This window comes from Acromyrmex echinatior, chromosome 1, assembly GCF_024713525.1.
Source record: "Acromyrmex echinatior isolate Ae372 chromosome 1, ASM2471352v2, whole genome shotgun sequence".
Classification (NCBI taxonomy): Eukaryota; Metazoa; Arthropoda; class Insecta; order Hymenoptera; family Formicidae; genus Acromyrmex; species Acromyrmex echinatior.
The window spans coordinates 20,919,458-20,941,131 of record NC_141852.1 but is presented as its reverse complement, the minus strand read 5'-3'; the positions used below and the strand labels follow the sequence as shown (position 1 = coordinate 20,941,131).

At 28.4% G+C, this 21,674-nt stretch overlaps 4 protein-coding genes and 1 long non-coding RNA gene across 9 annotated transcripts; 3 read left to right on the top strand and 2 right to left on the bottom strand.

Annotated features, from left to right (window-relative positions):
• Positions 1-148: 148 nt before the first annotated feature.
• On the top strand, positions 149-4,379 carry LOC147911057 (odorant receptor Or2-like). 2 transcript variants are annotated; one of them, XM_087408304.1, is made up of 4 exons: positions 149-503; positions 564-900; positions 1,597-2,308; positions 2,521-4,379. In XM_087408304.1, the coding sequence occupies exons 2-4, from the start codon at positions 757-759 to the stop codon at positions 2,859-2,861; spliced, it is 1,197 nt and encodes a 398-aa protein (XP_087264430.1). In that variant the 5' UTR covers positions 149-503; positions 564-756; the 3' UTR covers positions 2,862-4,379. The 2 variants fall into 2 exon arrangements, with proteins under 2 accessions (XP_087264430.1, XP_087264436.1); XM_087408310.1 differs by having other exon boundaries at positions 551-900.
• A 1,019-nt stretch (positions 4,380-5,398) lies between these two features.
• On the bottom strand, positions 5,399-10,823 carry LOC147911056 (uncharacterized). 2 transcript variants are annotated; one of them, XM_087408291.1, is made up of 5 exons: positions 10,616-10,823; positions 8,006-8,147; positions 7,362-7,716; positions 6,407-6,775; positions 5,399-6,215 (listed from the first exon to the last, which is right to left on the bottom strand). In XM_087408291.1, exons 2-5 carry the CDS (start codon positions 8,144-8,146, stop codon positions 5,875-5,877), a joined length of 1,206 nt encoding a protein of 401 aa, XP_087264417.1. In that variant the 5' UTR covers position 8,147; positions 10,616-10,823; the 3' UTR covers positions 5,399-5,874. The 2 variants fall into 2 exon arrangements, with proteins under 2 accessions (XP_087264417.1, XP_087264416.1); XM_087408290.1 differs by lacking the exon at positions 10,616-10,823 and having other exon boundaries at positions 8,006-8,568.
• Positions 10,824-11,068: 245 nt separating this feature from the next.
• Positions 11,069-15,025, top strand: LOC105152662 (odorant receptor 4-like). The gene is made up of 3 exons (XM_011067073.2): positions 11,069-11,392; positions 13,611-14,322; positions 14,582-15,025. The coding sequence occupies exons 1-3, from the start codon at positions 11,252-11,254 to the stop codon at positions 14,920-14,922; spliced, it is 1,194 nt and encodes a 397-aa protein (XP_011065375.2). The 5' UTR covers positions 11,069-11,251; the 3' UTR covers positions 14,923-15,025.
• LOC147911055 (uncharacterized) lies at positions 14,032-21,383 on the bottom strand. Of its 2 annotated transcripts, none has more exons than XR_015545856.1 (8): positions 21,291-21,383; positions 21,133-21,231; positions 20,609-20,785; positions 20,366-20,513; positions 16,152-16,269; positions 14,744-14,932; positions 14,537-14,678; positions 14,032-14,160 (listed from the first exon to the last, which is right to left on the bottom strand). It is a non-coding gene; the product is annotated as an uncharacterized LOC147911055 (long non-coding RNA). The 2 variants fall into 2 exon arrangements; XR_015545855.1 differs by having other exon boundaries at positions 16,156-16,269.
• On the top strand, positions 16,278-21,641 carry LOC147911054 (odorant receptor Or2-like). 2 transcript variants are annotated; one of them, XM_087408200.1, is made up of 4 exons: positions 16,278-16,582; positions 20,183-20,897; positions 21,090-21,426; positions 21,591-21,641. In XM_087408200.1, exons 1-4 carry the CDS (start codon positions 16,319-16,321, stop codon positions 21,628-21,630), a joined length of 1,356 nt encoding a protein of 451 aa, XP_087264326.1. In that variant the 5' UTR covers positions 16,278-16,318; the 3' UTR covers positions 21,631-21,641. The 2 variants fall into 2 exon arrangements, with proteins under 2 accessions (XP_087264326.1, XP_087264329.1); XM_087408203.1 differs by lacking the exon at positions 21,591-21,641 and having other exon boundaries at positions 21,090-21,570.
• Positions 21,642-21,674: the final 33 nt, after the last annotated feature.

The window sequence follows — 21,674 nt, the reverse complement described above, 5'->3', positions numbered from 1 at the left end:
GTGTTTCTTATTCAGACTAATGTGTAGAATAATTTTCTTCTCCGAAGAAATATAATGTCCTTCAAACGTATTATTAATTATTAGTAGTATATATACGGCGAAAAAGGTTTCTACCTTCGATATTTATTTAATATGAAAGTATGAGTATATCATAAGAAAATGATAAAATAATATTGTCACAATTCTTACAATACCCTATTTTTCTGTATAAAATTTTCCTTTCTTTCTTTCTTTCTTATTTGATTGAATCCATCCATTTCAAATCAACGTACAAATTTTTCCATCATATCTGTGAGAGCAACAGTTCATGAGATATTTTAGAGAGGACTATTTATATATCTTTTATTTATCATAATATAAAATATTTAAGCGTTTAACATTCCAGATATTAGTAGGACTTATCTCTAGGAATTGTGCCGGGCATTATTTTACATTATTTGTACAAATATGAATAAGAACGAAGACTATACTTGCATTGTCCAAGAAAGTTATGAAAATTAAAGGTATAAATAATAAATAAAAAAAAATCCAGTTAGACGATTGAATAAAGGGGTTGCTTTAAGTGTTGTAGGTATTTGTGTCTCTAACAAATCGAATATTGAACGATGCAGTTATTGCGAAGGAACGTAGACGAAGAAATACAACCGCTTTCGAGGAAAAGAAACAATTTGAAGAGATCTGGAAACTTGGAAAATTTAATGTACAGTAATCGTAATAAAAAACTTACGCAAGCGTGAGATTTTACAGTGCTTGAGAATGAGATCAAACATGGATTGGAATACTGATACTACAAATATTTTAAAATTTCATAAACATTTTCTTGGCATAATTGGACTTTGGGTATTAAATGAGAAAAATGTATTCTCGAGAATTCGATGGTTCGTATCGACGGTGGTGGAAGTAAGTTATGCTTTATCAAATATTTAATATAATTTGCAATCTTACACATTCGGGTATGTGTATACTTGCAGTTATTAATTTTATTTCGTTAAAAATAATAGAAGCCTGTTAAATTTTGTTCTATTTATATTTGTATATTGTAAATGTTTTTTTTTTCTTTGTTTTAAATATATTTTGTTATATTTATTATAGTCTTTGTTACACTTACATATTTTATATACATACAGAATATTCTGAGAGGAAATTAACTGACAAATGTGTTAAAAAAATGTGTTTTAGGAGGTCATTCTAAGCAAAAAAATTTATATACATCATAAATTTATTCGGCTCAATTAAAGCGATGCGAAAATTTTTTCTCTTGTTAGTAATGTAAATTTTTAATAACGGACTTTTCTCAAAATATATTCTCAAAATATAAGTTCTCGCTATATAGATACGCAGCGTAACTCAAATATTTATTTGTCATTAAAGATTGGCATTGAGATAATGAGAGTATTGCACATAGCCATTCATTATTATTATATATGAATGTATAATATGAGATTTATAGCTTAAAATAATCTCTAGATCACATTTTAAAAATTCCTACTAACTTTGTCTATTTCCTCATAGAATATCCTGCATATTAAATCATATACATATGTATTTCAAATATTTATATTAAATTAATATTTTTATATTGTTTTCATGAACCAGACGAGTACATGGATCATTATGTCATTAGAAGTGATTCAGAGTTGTAATGGTAACGAGGATGCCATGGATGCTTTTCTATCAAGTTCATCGTCAATAACCAGTTTGGTAAAATTGCTTTTACATCGCGTATATTGGAAACAAAAATTCGTTTTGGTGGAATCGGTCATTCAAGATTGGACTTACGTGAAAAATTCTCATTTCCGTGATATTATGTTAAGATACGCGCGAATAGGTAGGCTGGGCTCATCGATATATTTCTACATAGCTTGTGCCGCGGTAGTCTTCGCCTTCAGTGTCATGCTCAGTAACATCAATTTGCCCTGGGTCTCTGAAAAGCAGATTTTTAATGAAACATATGAAAGAAAACTGATGTTAGCGGCCTATTGTACCTTTGGAAATTATTATACATCTTCTTTCGCATTCTGCGCTATTGAAGCTTTGCAGTTTGTACAGATTCTTGTTAATTGCATCTCGCAGTGCGGAAACGATGGATTCTTCTTCGATCTCACAATGCACATGTGTGGACAATTCGTAATTCTTCGTATGAACTTCAACGCATTGGGTTGCGATAAATTTTCCTATCATAACAAACTTGATGTCTTATTGAAGAGACATTATCGCCTCGTACGTTTATCATATTATATGGAGAGAGCATTCACTCTGGTCATTCTGGCACAAGTTTTAATGAGTGTCCTTGTTTTATGCGTAGAAGGTTGTTATTATTTTAAATTTAAACAATATAATCAAATTTATCTTTATGCTCTAGAATTTATATTTATTCGTTTCATGTTACTATATAACATAGAATAAACAACAAATATGTATTTTGGAACTTTTACAACAATAAATTTGTAATTATTTTACAAAAATTTTTTACTATTTTAAAGTTATTATTAATTATATTCATTATTATATTTCTTTTAGGTTTTCTTTTGCTTCTTTCACTTGAAATAAACGATGCTTTTACTGCTATGAAACATGGCGTCTATATTATCGCACTGTTGATACAACTTTTTCTCTATTGTTTTGCTGGCCAGACATTGGAATTCCAGTCAAAAGAATTAGCCTATGCAATTTATGAATCACCGTGGTATTCGTTTGATGTGAATATGATGAAAAATGTACCATTGATAATTCTCCGAGCAACCAATCCTCAGCAATTAACTGCAGGAAAATTCGTACCAATAAATTTTATAACTTTTAAGGAAATTCTGAAGGCTTCCGCTTCGTATTTATCTGTATTAAGGGTAATGACTAGAACATAAATAGAAATTCTTCAGGAGAAAAATAGATAATCTAATTTTTTCTTTTATAAATTGGATAATTATATAGAATAGAGAATCCCCCTCCGACGATTTTGACCTTGACATATGTCAAGGTCATGATCTTTTATTGAGTGACCTCCGACAGATTTTGATCGTTATTTGTTAAAAAGTTATTAACAAAAAAAGTTTAATTTCTGCTACACACACACACACACACACACACACACACACACACATATATGTATATATAAACAATATTAATTAATATTCTCCCCTTGCCTAGGAGCGTACGACTTCCTATGCAAAGCGAGATCTACATTACACCCCTTTATTTAGAAGATCATGAGCTTCTAAGCAGGAGAGAAGGTTAAGTTGATCTCACTTTACGTAAAAAATGTGTGTTTTTGGAATGGATGTGGATGTGGAATGGATCTCATTTCGCTTGAAGTCGTTACAAAATCACAAATTTTTCGCTTCAAAAACAAATTCTCTGCTTTAAAAACAAATATTATTAAAAAAAATATTTTTAAAGCAAATTTTTATTTTTAATAGATATAGAATTTTTGGTTTAAATAATGGAAAAGATACGTTATTTCTTAAACTTATTTTGTTAATAATTTTTTAATGGATAACGAGTAACGGTTAAAATCTGTCGAAAATTATTCAGAGTCATGACTTTCACAAGATATGTCAAGGTCAAAGGTCATAGGAAGGGGAATGCCCTATTCTACATAATTACTACAAATTGCTTGAATTGTATAATGTTCCTTACACAATTGTAATCAATTGATAAATATTTTTCTGTAAATGATAGCGAATAAAAATATATAATTTGACGGAACAGAACAAATTATATTAATATTATGTTTATTGCGTGATATGTACTGATGAGCCAAAATATTGTGACTATAAATATCTATTATAATTAATCTTCCATATTGCTAGCTACCAAATCCTTTATTCTATTATTCTATTATGAATTCTACAGGAATAGCTCTGAATGTATCTGTTGGAATCTGCTGCCAAGATATTAACAGCATTTCCTTTAACTAATTACTGATGATGAGATACTTTCTCTCCTTTATGGTAACAGTCTTTTATAGCAGTTGAATCCGTCAGCATGATAATGCCTTGCACTGTGCGGTTTTTTAATAATAATTTGAGGAACATATAGTTTAAGGCACATTTAGTAGTTTTGTTCTGGTCACCAAATTCACTCTATCTCGAACCCATTGAACATTTATAAAATATATTAAACAGACAAATTCGTCCTGCATATCTCCTACTTCATAACTTACAGTTAAAACAGCTGCTGTTAACGTCTTGGCAACAGATGTCAATAAATATATTTAAAGGTTTTGTAGCAAGCTTATAATAAGAGCGGTTTTGACAGTACATGGAAGATCAACACAATATTACGTAAGTGATTATAATGTTTTGGCTCAATGTAAAAGAAAATTATTACGAAGATATATAAAATAATGTTGAAGCCTAATAATGTAAATAAAAATTTAGAAAGATTTATAATGTATCCATATTATTCTATATGTATAGTTCCATATTATTCTATATAGATTTTATTGAGTTGTTTTGTCGTGACAAAAAGAATAGGTACAAAATTATTAGAGAAATAAAATTAATAATTTCACCTGATGTATTTCACTAAAGTATAGTTTGTGTGATAGAAATGACTATGGAAATACGAATATAAAGACATATATATGATCGCTTTTTGCATTTTGCTGATAAGACAGTTTTTGCGGAAATTTATTCGTGAGTTCGGTGAACTAATAAGAATATGCCAATATGGCACTATTAATAATTTACAATAATATCCGATAAGAATCGAATGAGCGTACATCTATAGTATTTTAACAAAATTTAGTTTGTAACAACTGAATGAAGTAATTTTGATGGAGCAATTGTTCGAGTTATTCTGCTCGCCAGGATGACGGATAAACGGTGAAACTACTATAACCACAGGTGGGGACTTTCTCTTAAATTTGGAACTTCTTTCTTTTCATCGACTTTTTAGGGTTACAAAAAATTTAAAATTTTTGGAAGATTTTTTCGAAAGAATATACGAAAAAAAAAATCCAAATTACGGCTGAAATATTAAGAGATCTCAATACATAAGGACAACTTTGAACAGACCTGGCAACACTGGGTGGAACAATAACATCGTTTACATGTTTTCTATTTATATACTATTCCTATAAGAGTATACGATTGTTACTTGTAACGAGTCACTTCCATTCCCTGCAAATTATATGGTTACAAGTTACTTTTTTGGGGAACTTTACTGATAACTGCGTTACTTTTTTTTTGATAACTATTGTAATAACATAGATATATTTTTTTGATAACGGTAACGAATTTTACAGTAACTTTTATCATAATCTAGGTTTGATTTAAATTATTTTACGTTTCTATGTACATGATCGGAGAGATATCTCAGTTTGCAGCATATTTTACAGGTTTCGGAACTATAAAATTATGTTTTTATGACAAAAAACTAAAAAATAAAGCTAGTGTCATTATTGTATATTGCTTTTATTAACATTTGAACAAAATTATTACAAAAATACATTTTTTAGACTGATTTTAAAAAAGTAACAAGAAAATAACGAAAAGTTACTTTTTTAAATAACAAATTTCTTTTAAAAAGTTAACGCTCACAGTAGGCTATTTGCTTGACATCTATAGTATAGAAAAGATTTAAACAATGTACTTTAGTGTTTGCATATAAATCACGAAATTATATCTCGTGTCAAATTCGGTTAAATTCTTCTATTAATTAATATGTCACACAAAGATTGAATAATTTAATTTAATTATATAATTGGCTTTTTACTCTAAAGTGTAAAAGTCAAAATGTATGACTCAAAATACTTTTTAAACAAATATATTTGTTTATATATGTATATTATATAGTATCAGTTTTCATAATAAAATCTCAAAAAATTTATGATACGCACGACGCATGCACGCACATGAGTGCTATTGATTAACATTAATTTTTTAACGCTCTTCTTAAAATTGAAACATATGAGATCGCTATCTTAAGGACGTACATCATCGTCTCGCGATTAACATAGAAAAATTTTCCGCCGGTTAAACGAAATGGAATACTCGACCTCATCATCGCAAAATGCACATCTTTCATCAATGCTGCAGGAAGTGTAAACCAGGAAGTTGTGTACAACATATAGAATATGTCTTCGCTTTCCTTTTGCAAGAATTCACCACCATAGGTATATACCAACGATTGCATTATTAAATAGTTCAAGACAAAAACACTCTTTATTGCCTCAACATGATCTTTCTCGTTTATACAAATATTTAAACGCAATCCTAAAAATAAGCATTTTATTTTAAAAGAGTACAAACATGTACGAACATGTTCAAGTTGTGAACCGTGTGATTACTAAATTAAATGTGATAAAATATATTAAATATAAATTTCTTTAATTTTTAGACAAATATGTATATATATAGTTGTTATATAAATATAAGTGCGGAATAAAATCTTTGATATACATTACCTGTTAATGCAAGCAAAATCATTAATATCACAACTTGATATAATATAAGAAAATGAAAAGTGTCTTCCAAATTTTGATACAATTCTATTAACAAGCTGTGCCTGTTAATCAAGCTAACGAATTTCTTTCGATAATTTGCTTTGATGTTCAGCTCGTTCGTAAATGTCTTGAAGTTGTTTTTAAGCACCTCGAGTTGACCGGTGAGATGTATTGTAACGTTGAAGAAGAAACTATCCACGGTAAATAATAAGAAAGATAATACGCATGATTGAACAATTTGGATAGTCAAGATTATCGCATATTGTGGACCAGTAATCAAGTGACTCAATGGACCAGATGGAATTAGAAGAAACCAATTTGTCGCATTAACTGCACATAACAAAAATAAAAAATATTAGAATATTACAAAATATAATTTAGTTTACAATTACATTACAAAACTAAGTTAGAAAAGATATATACTTGAACAATTTTTATTAAATTTAAATTTATATTTAATTAAATTTAAATTTAAATTAAATTTAAATTTAATTAATACATTCATATGACCTATCTAAATTTTTTGTGTTAAACATAAAATAAATGTGTTAAAAAGTAACACAAATATTATGCAAATATTATACATGAAATGTAACACTGATACAATTTCTAAGAAAATTATGGAAGCATACTCCAATAAAATTAACATTTATAAAATGTTAAGTTGACATGTTTTATTCATTTATTTTAGAATATTTTGAAATAAATTATTTTTATATTGATTGATTATTTTCTCATAAACACATTATGTTATTTTAATTCTAAGAAAAGTTAATTTAACTTATATAAATAAATATTCAAATATTACAACATCCTGTAAAATTAACACTGGAATGTGTTAAAAATGTTAACAAGAACGATTTTAACACAAAAAGAATGTATTTTACTATATATCACATAACAAATACAATTTTACCATTCACTAAATTCAGGTCTGTGAAGAATATCTGCTTCAGATTAATGAATATAACGACTGCTATATACATGCCAAGGCACACGTATAACGAGTATAATAATGTAAAGGTGAGTATTTTACTTTGAAGTGCATACTTCTTCATAATTTTTCTAGTTTCCATATTATCTTTAACAGATAACCAATCATTAATAGCAGCGTTAATGTTTATACTCAGTCTCTTTTGACTAGCAATAAGACATAGGTTTTTTGTAAGTCCAGTCGATGTAGACGCAAAAAATGTTATACTTTCTATATTTGAGCTGGCGTCCTGGCTGCTCCAAAGAATCTCCGTCGTCAGACAAGGTAGTATCATAAGCTAAATAACAATTAGTATCTAAGTAAATACTAATAAATGTAAAGGAATAATTTGCAATAAATGATTTTATTATAAGCATAAACTTGCCTAACAGAAAAATAAAATTTTTAATTTAAAAAATTTAAAAATAAGATTCTAAAGCAATAAAATGTTTAAAGAAGGAATTAAATATGTAACTTGAAATTATCGTTGAATATTTAAAAAAAATTTCTCATACTACTTTGCAAATTTTTAGACTTCCCATGATATTCTTTAAATATACATTATATTACCATCCCTTTTACTTTACCTGTGCAATCAAACAAAAACCCCATTGTATCTTCGTGAATACTGTCTGTTTCTGTAATGGCCACAAACCGTATCCTTTTAGGAATAGTCTATGAGTGGAGAAAACGTAAGCGATGTCGTCGTTCCAATGTTTATCCGTCATTCTGACAAACGGAAGGACTCAAATGATAGCTCATTCAAAACTACTTCGTTCAATTGTTACAAATTAAATTTTGCCAAATTACTATCAATTTATCATATATAATTCTTATTATAAGTTATCAGTGCCATATTAACTTATTATTTTAATGAATTGTTTTATTAATTTACGTACACTTCTTTTTACAAGACACTTTTTTTACGAAGTGAGTGAAGAGATTGGTGTACATCATGTCTTTACATGTTCTTACATTTCTATTTTTATGGTTATTTTTAGCACTGGAATGGCATTTGATGACAATATTAATTTTATTATATTAATTTTATGTTTCAGTAATAATTTTATACATATATATTGTATCAATGTAACTTAATAAAAACAATATAAAACGTTATATAATTATTAAAATAAAATTTTGATTCTTAATTTTTATTTATAACATTATGCTTTAATATTATTTTATATATCTTCTTAAAGCTTTTGTATTACATTGAATTAAAATGCTTTGTTATTATGATTTGCTTAATATTATGTTGATCTTATATGTACTGTCAGCGCTTTTATATTAGGTGTTGGAATTAATTCGTAGCGTTTTACAAGTGATGGGAAGTACTTTCATTAATGTATTTTTTAATGCTCATGTGAAATAAATAACATTCTTTCATTAAAAAACGCTACGAATTAATTCCAACACCTAATATAAAAATCGTTTTAAAAAAAGAAAAGGTATACGCTAAGTGTATAAAAAAGATATCAGTCTTGCGTGATGAAATATTTGGTTAAGTGCATTTATTTTATATCCTTTTTAATTTTAAAAAATGCAATATTCGATACCTTTTTACCTTTTGCACTTGGCGCATACTTTTTCTTTTTTTTAAAAGTTTTTTTTAGAGGTTTTACTGCTTTTTCTAAATTTTTGAAAATGTAATAATAAAATTTAAATCTTCTAAAAAGATATACATATAAAGAGATAAAAAGATAATAATAATAATAATTTATATATATGGAATATTAGGTTGAACATATAAATATAAAAAAAATTATTTGTTTTCCCACTATCTGTGTCTCTGTGTCACCGTCGTCGTCCGACGTCGTCTGACGTTTTCCATCATTTGTCATCATTCGATATCATCCGATGTTTTCCAATGTCACACAGTGGGGTATTTGTCTGATTTAAGCGATCAAAACCAATTTTTTAAAACTCACTTCAAGTTGAAAATAAATACTACTTAAGAAAGTTTGAGAGAAATAATTGATTACTTATTGTCCATTAGACATAAACAAGCGACTAGCCCAACAATCGAAACTTTCATTTAATAGCACAGATTTGATAGCACCAACAAAGTACCCTGTGCTAGAATAGAAATTCAGCTATTCTTATGTATTTTGAGTCGCTGAATACGAATCTGACATTAAAATAGGACCATCTAGATAAATTTTCAATCTAGAGCGAAAAAATGACTCATTTATGATCCATTTTTCCGCTCTAGATTGAAAATTTGCCCTGGATGATTCTATTTTTATGTCAGATTCGTATTCAGCAATTCAAAATACATAAGAATAACTAGGTCTCTCCATCCCAGCACAAGGTATTTTTTTTTGTAGGCCTGTGTAATTAGACATTTTTTTTCGGCGCACTGACAAGATATTATTAAAATCAGCGTTTATAGAAATTTGCGTATCTGTTAAATTTACGTAATTAAGTTTTTTACATTTTTTATTATAGTATATACATTTTAAGCTTAAACTTATGTTTTATTATAATTAAAGAGAATAATCATAATAATTAAAAATTGTAAAAATTATATTTTTTTATAAAAAAGTATTTCCTACATTTTAAAATACAATGTAATGGATTATTAAAACAGTTAGATTCAGTTGAACTATAAAAATAATTTTGGTCGCCTGACTCAGTCAAATACCACCATGCGTCGTTCTCTCTCTCTCTCTCTCTCTCTCTCTCTCTCTCTCTCTGTCTCTCATTCTCACATGCACGCACGCACGCATGCTCTGTCTTTATTTGTTGCCTTGTATACATCGATAATTATCACGCATATATATGCATTACTTTCATTCACTTATATTTTGTGTGTGTGTGTGTGTGTGTGTGCGCGTGCTAATTTTCATAATATTATTTGAATGAAGAAAGCAGCTCATTATGAAAGCAGCTTGATGTACAAAACGTTTTACATAGTTTACATGATGCGTTATACATGTGACTGAAAAAAATTTGAATATCTGAAATGGTCGCTTTTCGGAACTCGATCTCGGTATCAACTGCACCAATTTTATTCGGACTGGTTGCAATCGAAAAATCGCAATGACATTATATAATAAAAGGGTTGTTATATTTTTGATTGTCGTTTTAATTTCTGAGTTGTAATTTTAATTGAAAGTTTGTCGATGTTAAAACTCCGGAAAAAGCTTGTAGTGTCACGAATTTGACAGCGGCACGAACATATAAGTACATACATATAAGCAATGACATTTACGCAGCAAATTACATCAAGCAGTCAAGCGGCCTGTTTCATATTTTTATGCACTTGGCGTCGGTGACGCTACTGCGTTGCTTGATTTTATCTTATTTATATTTTTCTATCTGAAAATATGTATAAATTGTTTTTTCAAGGAAAACTGATAGAATAATAATTCAAGAAACTGTTTCGATGTTGATGTCGTGAATCTTTTATCAAATAAATACAACTTAAACGGATGTAAACCTGTTATTTTAAAGACGAAGTAAAATATCTTAGAGGACAATAAATAATCGTGTATAATCATATTATTTATACAAATAATATATATGGATCGCAAGCTATACTTGGATTCTTAGAAAGTTAAAAGAAATGGTATAAAAGATGTAAATAATAAATTAGAAAGAAATCCGGGGGAAGTCAGTTTCTAAAGGGTTGTCGCAGCAAAACAAATGCAGGTTATAGTTATTGAATGTCATCACAATGCAGTTATTGAAGAGAAACGAAGGACTACATTCTCTTTTGAGGAGAAGCCAAACTCAAGAGAAACTCGATATAATATAATTGCGACAGTTACCGAATAAAATAAATTAAAAGAAATTATCACAATTCGCAAGTTCTAAAGTACTTGAAAATGGGATTGACTGTAAAGTGGAATGCGGAAATTTCATATGTTTTAACGATTTATAAATATATTCTTAGTGTACTTGGACTCTGGGTGCTCGATGAAAAAATATTTTCGAGAATTCGATGGTTTATGTCAACAATAATAGAAGTAAGTTGTAATTTTTCAGTTGTTATTAAAGGTAAAAGCTGGTATTCATAATCGGTTCTTATTTTAAGACTGTTTTAAGTAATATCTTAAGATACTAATACAGCCCTTTAATTGGTTCATAACATCTTAAGACCATACTTAAGACGATCTTGAATGTAAGATCCGACTGTGAATATGGCTTATGTCTAATTTTTATTTTGCTTTTTTTTATTTTCGTATTATATTTTATCTAATTTGAGATAATAAATTTTATCTATAATATAAGGTAAGGTTGCCGATATCACATTACTTTTCACTTAAAGGCTCATAACTCAGAAATTATAAAGAATATTCTTAAGTTTTTTACAGTATAATAAATTGCACTCTTTTCCCTTTCTTATGTAATTTTTTTATAATTGTTTTGCACTTTTATAACGTTGAAAATAAGAATTTTTTTCAGTATGATGCGATTTTAGTAACGAGGAAATTCATTGCCAAAAAAATGTCAATATTCCTCATTTAAAATATTACAGTAACGCAAAAAATTTAAAACTTACATAAGAAAAGAAAAAAAGGTAATTATTCAAATTAGGGGACAATCCCTCTAATTTAAAAAAGTTTTAAAATAACGTTTTATTTCTACTACATTTTTTACCCGAAGCGACTCTCACCCTCCTTCCCTCTACAAAAGGGCGCACAACTCTCACCTTCGACTCTCACCCCTCTACACGAATACATGAATAACAAACATATTTTAAAGCAGAGAATACTCATGTTGTATAGTTGTATTATATACCCATGAGCAGGGCTTGGTTTTATTTCAAATAAATTTATTTAAAATATATTTTAATTAAAGAAAAAATTAAAACGTTTTTTAATATTTGTTATTTTAAATAACTTCTTCTGATTTATTTCTTATTTAATATTTTAAATAAGTTTTTGGAACTTATTTTATATTTTTTAGTTTAAGTTAGTTGTATCAATTTTTTATCGATAATTTTGTATTTTAAATAATTTTCTGAAACTTATTTTATATTTTTCATTTTAAATAAATTGTATTAGTTATGTTACCGATCTGTCAATAAAAATGACGGTGAGTAATTAAATTATAATATATTTATGATGAAGTATAGCATGTATGAGGTACAAGATGTACCCACATATAATTCGATTCAATTTTCCACCAGTGGTTCACGGATTAATATTATTAAAGGATTAATACTATTAAATATTAATTATGGGCTATAGTTATTAAAAAACTGAAATGTTATACTTATAAATGTATATTCATATATTCAATAAATAAAATCATTAAAAATAGAAAAATAGGCTCGTGTACATGCAATGCAATATAATCAATAAGTCAAGGCTTAATAAGCGCCATTTTAGTAGCAAAGAAAATCTGGTGGGTCTTAAATTAATACCATGCAGGAAAATTTTGAATATATACATATATAGTATATATATATATATATATATATATATATATATACAACTATCGTTTTGTAAATATACAGAATAATGTATCTCATTTATAAACGTACATAATTATACATATTTATTTAATAACCGGAACTCAATAGCTGCTATATCAGGAAATTATTATTCAACTCTAGTGGGAAAAATAATTACGAAAACTTGTAGTATAAATTAATATCATGTAGGCTAATTTTACATATTAACAAATTTTACTTTGTAATGTGTAGAATACCATTTGTCATTTAAATAATTGTTCATTTAGTGTTGAAAATAATTCATCAAGTCATTGAAATATTTTCTATTTTTTCGCAGATTCTTGTAGGCTAATCTGGAATTTTACATTATGCGTTGTTTCGTAATATTATATCATAATTTCCTGATATAGCAGCTATTGAGTTCCGGTTATTAAATAAATATGTATAATTATGTACGTTTATAAATGAGATACATTATTCTGTATATTTACAAAACGATAGTTGTATATATATATATATATATATATATATATATATATATGTGTATATATTCAAAACTTTTCTGCATGGTATTAATTTAAGAACCACCAGATTTTCTTTGCTATTTTTTTCACTACTCCAAAGCTATTAAAATGGCGTCAAGTATGCTGTATGAACGTGATCCTCTCCGTCGATGAAACTACAGCCATTATAAAAGCGTTAGGTTTTTCTGTCAGATTGTATATAATGTAATAGTGATGTAATATTTTTCACAAGAACTAAATATCTTTATTTTTTAAAATTAGCTGAGTGCAACGATCAGCCTGTCATTGGAAGTTATCCGACATTGTCGTGGTCATGAGGACGCATTAGACGCTTTTTTATCAACATGCGCATCGATAACTAGTATATCGAAACTGCTTTTGCATCGTGTAAATTGGAGACATAAATTAGTTTTGGTGGAATCTATCATCAATGATTGGACTTTTGTGAAAAATGCTTATACACGTGACATTATGCTAAAATACGCACGCATTGGTAGGCGAGGTTCTTCAGTATTTTTTTATCTTGGATATTCTTCTTGCGTGTTTGTCTTCTCATCCTTTATATTTGCCAATTTTGATTTGCCTTGGAGTTTTGAAGAGCAGATTTACAATAAAACAAACGAAATGAGAATGTTTTTAGCAGCTTATTGCGTCTTCGGAAATTATACGTCTATCGCTTACGGCTTCATTGAAGTCCTGCAGATATTACAAATCATTGTCAACTGTATTTCGCATTGCGGACATGATGGCTTTTTCTTTGATCTCACAATGCATGTATGTGGACAGTTCGAAGTTTTCAGGATGGATTTTTCTGAAATAGAAAATAGCAAAGAATTTTTTGATCGCAATAAACTTGATATGATGTTAAAAAGACATCATCGCCTCATATATTTAGCTTATCATTTGCAAGAAGCATTCAATTCGGTTATCTTATTTCAACTTTTAACGAGTGTGATTTTATTGTGCGTTGAAGGTACATTTTATCTCAAATAAACCGTAATGTAATTAACGTTATAAAGCTTTTGAAAGTAATGTATTATAATAACTACATTATTTAGTAATAATTTTTGTCATATAAAAAATGATGATATAAAACATATGATTTTTTTAATGCCTTCACTTAATTCTGGTTTACAGAATAGATATATAAAATTTGTTACAAGATTTATAAGAAATCTTAAGCTTACCAATAATTATCGTATGTATATAATTCATTATCGTACGCATTTCAGGTTTTCAGTTTATTTTTACGCTTTCGATGCACAATACATACGCTGCCATGAAACATCTGCTTTTCATCGCTGTTTTGTTGATGCAGCTATTTCTCTACTGTTTTGCCGGACAGATGTTGGAATTACAATCACAAGGACTAGCTTCTGCAATGTATGACTTACCATGGTACAATTTTGATTTAAACGTGATGAAGAATTTACCATTAATGATCCTTCGATCAACCAAACCTCATCAATTAACTGCAGGAAAGTTTGTAGCAATAAATTTTGTAAGCTTCAAGGAAATTTTGAAAACTTCCGCCTCATATTTATCCGTATTAAGGGTAATGCTAGAAACATGAGCGGAAATTCCTACAAGAAAAAGATATTTTTGTCTTTTATTGCGTAACCTTAGTTTAATTATGCAAGTAATATGTTGTTAAAATATAATACATGATAAACAAATTATTATATGTGTTTTCTACACTACTTCCTCTCTTAGAAAAATTTACTTTAAATGAGTTAAGATTTTTAAAAATAATTAAAAATTTATTTAAAAACTTTTGAAGTAAGTAAGTATAAAAGGTTAATCTAAAATAACATGAGAACTTTAAATTATTTCAAAGCTGACTTTAAAATAATTTAAAAAAATATATTTATATATATATATATTATATATACATACATACAATCATAAAGCATATAGAAAATTATAAAAAAAATTATTTATTCATATATACGTATTATAGATATGTATATGCTGAGTGTTTCCTCTAAAACCATTTAAAATATCTCCGTTATTTTTAATAATACATGAAAATACCAAAGGAGAAAGTTGTTCAATTCGAAGGGACACATATTATGATAAGCAAAAAATTTTTCTCAAGGCATATTTTTTGAGACTTCAAGGTCACCTCCACTTTTTTAAACGGAATTGTATGATTTTTTTATACAATATGATTCTTCTAATTATTCTGAATATAAAAGCATTAAGGTAGTGAGATATCAAAAAATCAATAATTTACGAGATATTTTATACTTTATTCTGATATGTATTAACATAAAATGTTAAACACAATTTGCTTATTTAAAAAATTTTTCATTTTGCTTTAACAAACTGTTCAATGTTAAGCAGACTATAGTTAAATTCAATTAAATAAAATTTGTTGAATTAATCAAATCTGCAAATAACTTTTGTTTAGTTAGTTGAACACATTTTTTTTTCTCAGTGCACATTGGCAATCACTAAGAATACGTATAAATTTTAATATTATTTAATACATTATGAAAAAATGATGAAATAATATCGATATCACAAATTCTTACTGTACTTCATTGCGATATTCCTTCATAAAATTTTCCTTTTTTTTTTTATATTAAAGCTATCTAAAAATAACGTATGAATCTGTCCCTCAGTGAGAGCGATAGTTTCATGTTATTTATATATTTTTTATTTATCATGGAATAAAATATTTAAACGTCTGTAAGTATAACATTGAGGATATTAGTAGGATTCACCGGAGACAATTGTGTTGTACAGTTTTCGTAACTATATTATTTGTACAAACACGAATATAAACGAAGGCTATACTTGCTTTCTCCAAGAGAGTCACGAAAGCCGAAAGTATGAATAATAAATTTAAAAAAATCCACTTGGTCAACTTGGTCATCACAGAGGGGTTGCTTTAAGTATCGCACTGTACTTATAACTGTAACAAATCAAATATTGAACGATACGGTTATTGCCGAGGAATATAGATGAAGAAATATATCGACTTTCAGGGAATAACCAATCGAAGAGATATTTGGAAGATTCAGTATGTAATAGTCGGAGGAAAAAAGCACTTATACAAGCGTGACATTTTAAAGTGTTTGAGAATGAAATCAAATATGGATTGGAATACTGACACTACAAACATTTTGAAATTTTATAAAAATCTTCTTGGCATAATTGGACTCTGGGTATTAAATGAAAAAAATATATTCTCAAGAATTCGATGGTTCTTATCAACGATGGTGGAAGTAAGTTATGCTTTATCACATTTTTATCATATTTTTATTATCATTTGTAATTTACATATTCGCAGAATATTTGTGTTTATTAATTTCACACACATTTTAAAAATAATAGACGAGTATTAAATTAGATACAATTTACATACAAATCTATGAATGTGCTTTGATGTGAATATCATGAATATATTTTATTACACTTTTTTTTATTAAACTATTATACTATTACTTTTATATTTAAGAATGTTTTGCGAGAAAAATGATGAATGTGTTTTTAAAATCTATATTAGGGATCGTTTTAAACAAAATGATTTATATATATCAAAAATATAAAGCCTGGACTATGCTGAGTGTAAAGTTCAACAAAAATGAAAGAGATAGGATATGGAGATGATAAATCTCTACCTTTGTATTAACCTCTATCCCTTTGTATTAATCATAATATCTTAAGAAAGGAGGGAGATTTTGTGTTCACACTTTCTCTCTAATTTTTGTTGATCCGACATATAATATACCTACTATTTAAATACAAATAGTACCAATCCATGTTTCATATTTTTGATATATATATACTATAATTTCATTCGATTGAATTATCAAAAATTTCATTTTTGTCAGTAATGGAAATTTCTGATAATAGCCTCGCTTCTTTCAGAGTGCTAATTTTCGTTTTGTGTATTATACAACTCAAGTATTTATTCGGTTTTGAAGAATAGCGTTTATGTAGTGCTAAAAATATTGCACATAATAATCATTTATTATTATTACTATTACAAATTTCTGGATTATTACATATTTTCGTTGTTTAATAAATTGTTTTTAAGTAGAGTCATATTATTCTTAAAAAATATCTCCAGTATTTAGCTATGTTAAATATACAGATATTTTGGCATATACAGATATTTTTCTATGACATATCAATCAGTAAGTAGCAGTATTTGTAAGCAATTGTATAGGTATTTTGACCAACTATGATTATGAAAATAATATTTATAAAAATGATAAATATTTAGTATATTTTGTCTGCTACATTAATATAATTATTTATATACTAGCTTGATCAAAAAGTTTCCGGAATTCATTCAGAAAATTCAAAATACAAGTTTATTCATCAAAAGTGATATTGTCCCCTTCAAAGTACTCTCCAGCGACTGCAACGCACTTATGCCAGCGCTTGATCCAGCTCTCGAAACATTTCTGGAACTCTATTATTGGTATAGCCATCAGAGCCGTCTTCGATTTTTCCATTACCTCCTTTCGGCTGTTAAAACGCGTTCCCCGCAGTGGTTTTTTGACTCGATCGAACAGAAAAAAATCGCAGGGAGCCATATCGAGTGAATTCGATGGCTGTTGGATGGTATTCGTTTTGTTCTTGACCAAAAATTCACGGATAATGATGGCACTGTGCGACGGTGCGTTATCATGGTGCAAAATCCACGAGTTGTTTACCCATAAATCCTTTCTTTTTTGGCGAATTGCTTCACGCAAACGTCTCATAACGCCCAAATAATACTCCTTATTAACTATCTGACCTTTTGACAAAAATTCGTGATGTACAATACCGTTGTAATCCATGAAAACCGTGAGCATCGCTTTCTTTTTCGACTGAAAACGACGTGGTTTTTTTGGTCTTGGCTCATTTGGAGCTCTCCATTCACTCGCCTGATGTCTGGATTGCGTGTCGTACTCATAAATCCACGTCTCTTCAGTAATGATGCGTTTGATGAATGTTGGGTCGGATTCAATCTTGGAAATCATGTCTTTGGCGATGTCAACGCGGTCCCTTTTTTGCATGAAATTCAGTTCCTTCGGGACCAACTTTGCAGCAACACGGCGCAAACCCAAATCATTAACTACAATGTCCTGAACGGATCCATAAGCAATGTTTAAGTTCCTCTGCCAGCTCTCTGATAGTTAATTTGCGGTTATTGGCCAACATTTCTCTCACTTTATTGATGTTTTCGTCGATTTTTGATGTCGACGGCCTGCCACTGCGTTCGTTATCCTCGACGGATTCACGACCACTTCTGAAGCGTTCATGCCACTCGTAAACGGTTGTTTTCTTTAGAACATCACTGCCGAAACAGTTTCCCAACATTTCCAAGGTTTTCGCACCATTGAATCCATTTTTAACGCAAAATTTAATACAAACTCGTTGTTGCAAATTCAACTCCATTTTTAAAACTGTAAAAAATCGAAAACACGCGCAGAGGTAAATGTACTCAAGACGGCGTAATTTTTACAAATGTCAAGCTATGGCGATAAAATTTGATGGAAATGTCAATGATAGATGTGGCAACCTAGCCAAAAAAAAAGAACTCGAATCAGCTGACTCAGAACATCACCTGGTGGTCTCTTCCGGAAACTTTTTGATCAAGCTGGTATACGTCAATAATTGACAAATCTACCATGTATATTTAATCTATAATGTATATTTTTTGCTTAGAGTAACCTCTAAAACACACTTCTAAAAATTTATTAATTTCTTCGCGAAACATCCTGTGTATTAAATCATATATAGAATGTTCCAGAATAACCGTCAAATATTTCATGTGCTGGCAGAACGAACTAAACTGAATTAAAAAATTCTCTACCATTTTGCAATTTTCGTAATAGTTAACAAGATAATTACTAAAAATTGCCGAATATTGATTTTTAATAATTTTTTACTCAAGTACTATCAACTTAGTACTTTACAAAAAAAAAACAACAGACAAAAATTGTTTAATTTTTTTTTCATGGAGCTCTAAGAATTTTTTCAGAATTTTTTATTAACTTTTTAGTACATTTTCGTATTGATAATTATTTTCATCAACATGAGAAAATACTAAATTCCAAAAAAATTCTCAGAACTTTGAGAAGAAAAAAAACAATTTTTGTCATTTACTATTTTTCTATAAAGTTGACAGTACTTGAGTAAAAAATTATTGAAAATCAGGGCACGGAAGTAATTCATTCTTGGAACGAAGTTACAGTAATGAATTATCTTTTTGATAACTTTACTGATAACTGCGTTATATATTATTTTTTTGTTAGTAACGGTAACGTAGTTAAATTTTTTTGGTAACGGTAATTAATTTTAATTACTTTTATCATTACTTTGCACACGAGATACGATTCGATTGGACACAAGCTCCTCATAGCGCTTGGGATTAAAAAGCCAATAGGAATCTATCTACTGTGAATAATCAATTTTAAAAAAGTAATGGAAAAGTAACAAAAAGTTACTTTCTCAAGTAATGGAAACTGTAACGAGTTACTTTTAAAAATTGTAACTATAGTAACAGTAACTTGTCACTTTTTCTATTCGATAACTGTAACTTGTTACTTTTAAAAAAAAACTTTCCATTTTATTGAAAATCAATATTTGCGAAAATTGCAATTAAGAGGACTCCTTTTCGACTCAGTTCGTTTAGTTCGTTGTATCAGCATACGAAATATTTGGCGATCTTTCTGGGACACCCTGCATATGTTTGAAATAAAATAAAAATTTATTGAGATATAAATATCTCCATTTCATTTAATGTGTTCCAAATAAAATAAAAATTTATATTGAAATATAAATTTTTATTGAGAAATAAATATCTTCATTTTATTTTCATGAACTAGATGAGTACATCAATCATCATGTCACTAGAAATGATTCGACATTGTAATGGTCACGAAGATGCTATGGATGCTTTTCTATTAAGCTCATCGTCAATAATCAGCTTAGTAAAACTGCTTTTGCATCGTGTATATTGGAGACAAAAATTCATTTTGGTGGAATCAGTCATTCATGATTGGACTTACGTGAAAAATTCTCACTTTCGTGATATCATGTTAAAATATGCTCGCATAGGTAGGCTGGGTTCCTCGATATTTTTCTATTTAGGTTGTGCCTCGGTGATATCCTTCGTCTCCAGTGTCGTGCTCGCTAATATCAATTTGCCCTGGATTTCTGAAAAGCAAATTTATAACGAAACCAACGAAAAGAAGCTGATGTTAGCGGCCTATTGTACTTTTGGAAAATATTATACATCTTTTTTCACTTACTGTACTATTGAAGTTCTGCAATTCGTACAAATTGTCGTTAACGGCATCTCGCAATGCGGAAACGACGGGTTCTTTTTTGATCTCACAATGCACATGTGTGGACAATTTGCAATTCTTCGTATGAACTTCAATGCATTGGGTTGCGATGAATTTTCCTGCTGTAACAAACTCGATATCCTGTTGAAGAGACATTATCGCCTTGTATATTTATCACATTATTTAGAGAGAACATTTACTCTAGTTATCTTAGCACAAATTTTAATGAGTGTAATTGTCTTATGCGTTGAAGGTAGTTATTATTTTAAATTTAAACAAACTGTAATCAAATTTATCGTTATTTCAAAATTTATATTTATTCATTCTATATTACAAATGAAATAGAATAAATGAAAAAATTAATATAATCTTATTACTTTTAGAATAATAAATAAATAATTTGTAACTATTTTAAAGTTCTTATTATAGTTGACATTTCTTCCAGGATTTCTTTTACTTCTTTCGCTTGAAATAAATGATGCTCTTACCGCTGCAAAACATGGAGTCTTTATTATTTCACTGTTAGTCCAACTTTTTCTTTACTGCTTCGCTGGACAGATGTTGGAATTTCAATCGAAGGAATTAGCCTATGCAATTTATGAATCACCATGGTACACTTTTGACATGAATATAATGAAAAATTTACCATTGATAATTCTTCGAGCAGCCAGTCCTCAGCAGTTGACTGCAGGAAAATTCGTAGCAATAAATTTTATGACTTTTAAGGAAATTTTAAAAGCTTCCGCCTCATATTTATCTGTATTAAGAGTAATGATGAAAACGTGAGTAAAAATTGTTTTAAGAGAAAAGTAGATGGTTCAGTTCCTTTTTTTTTATAAATGTAACTAATATTTCTTAAACAATTGTAACTAATTCACAAGTTTTTTTTTGTAAATAAAGATGTGTATTAACGAAATAGAATAAAATTATATTAATATTATTGTAGGATATATGCTTATTGCCTAAAGCATTGTCACTACTTTTAATTTATTTAATACTGTGTTGATTTTCTATGTGCTATCAAATCCTT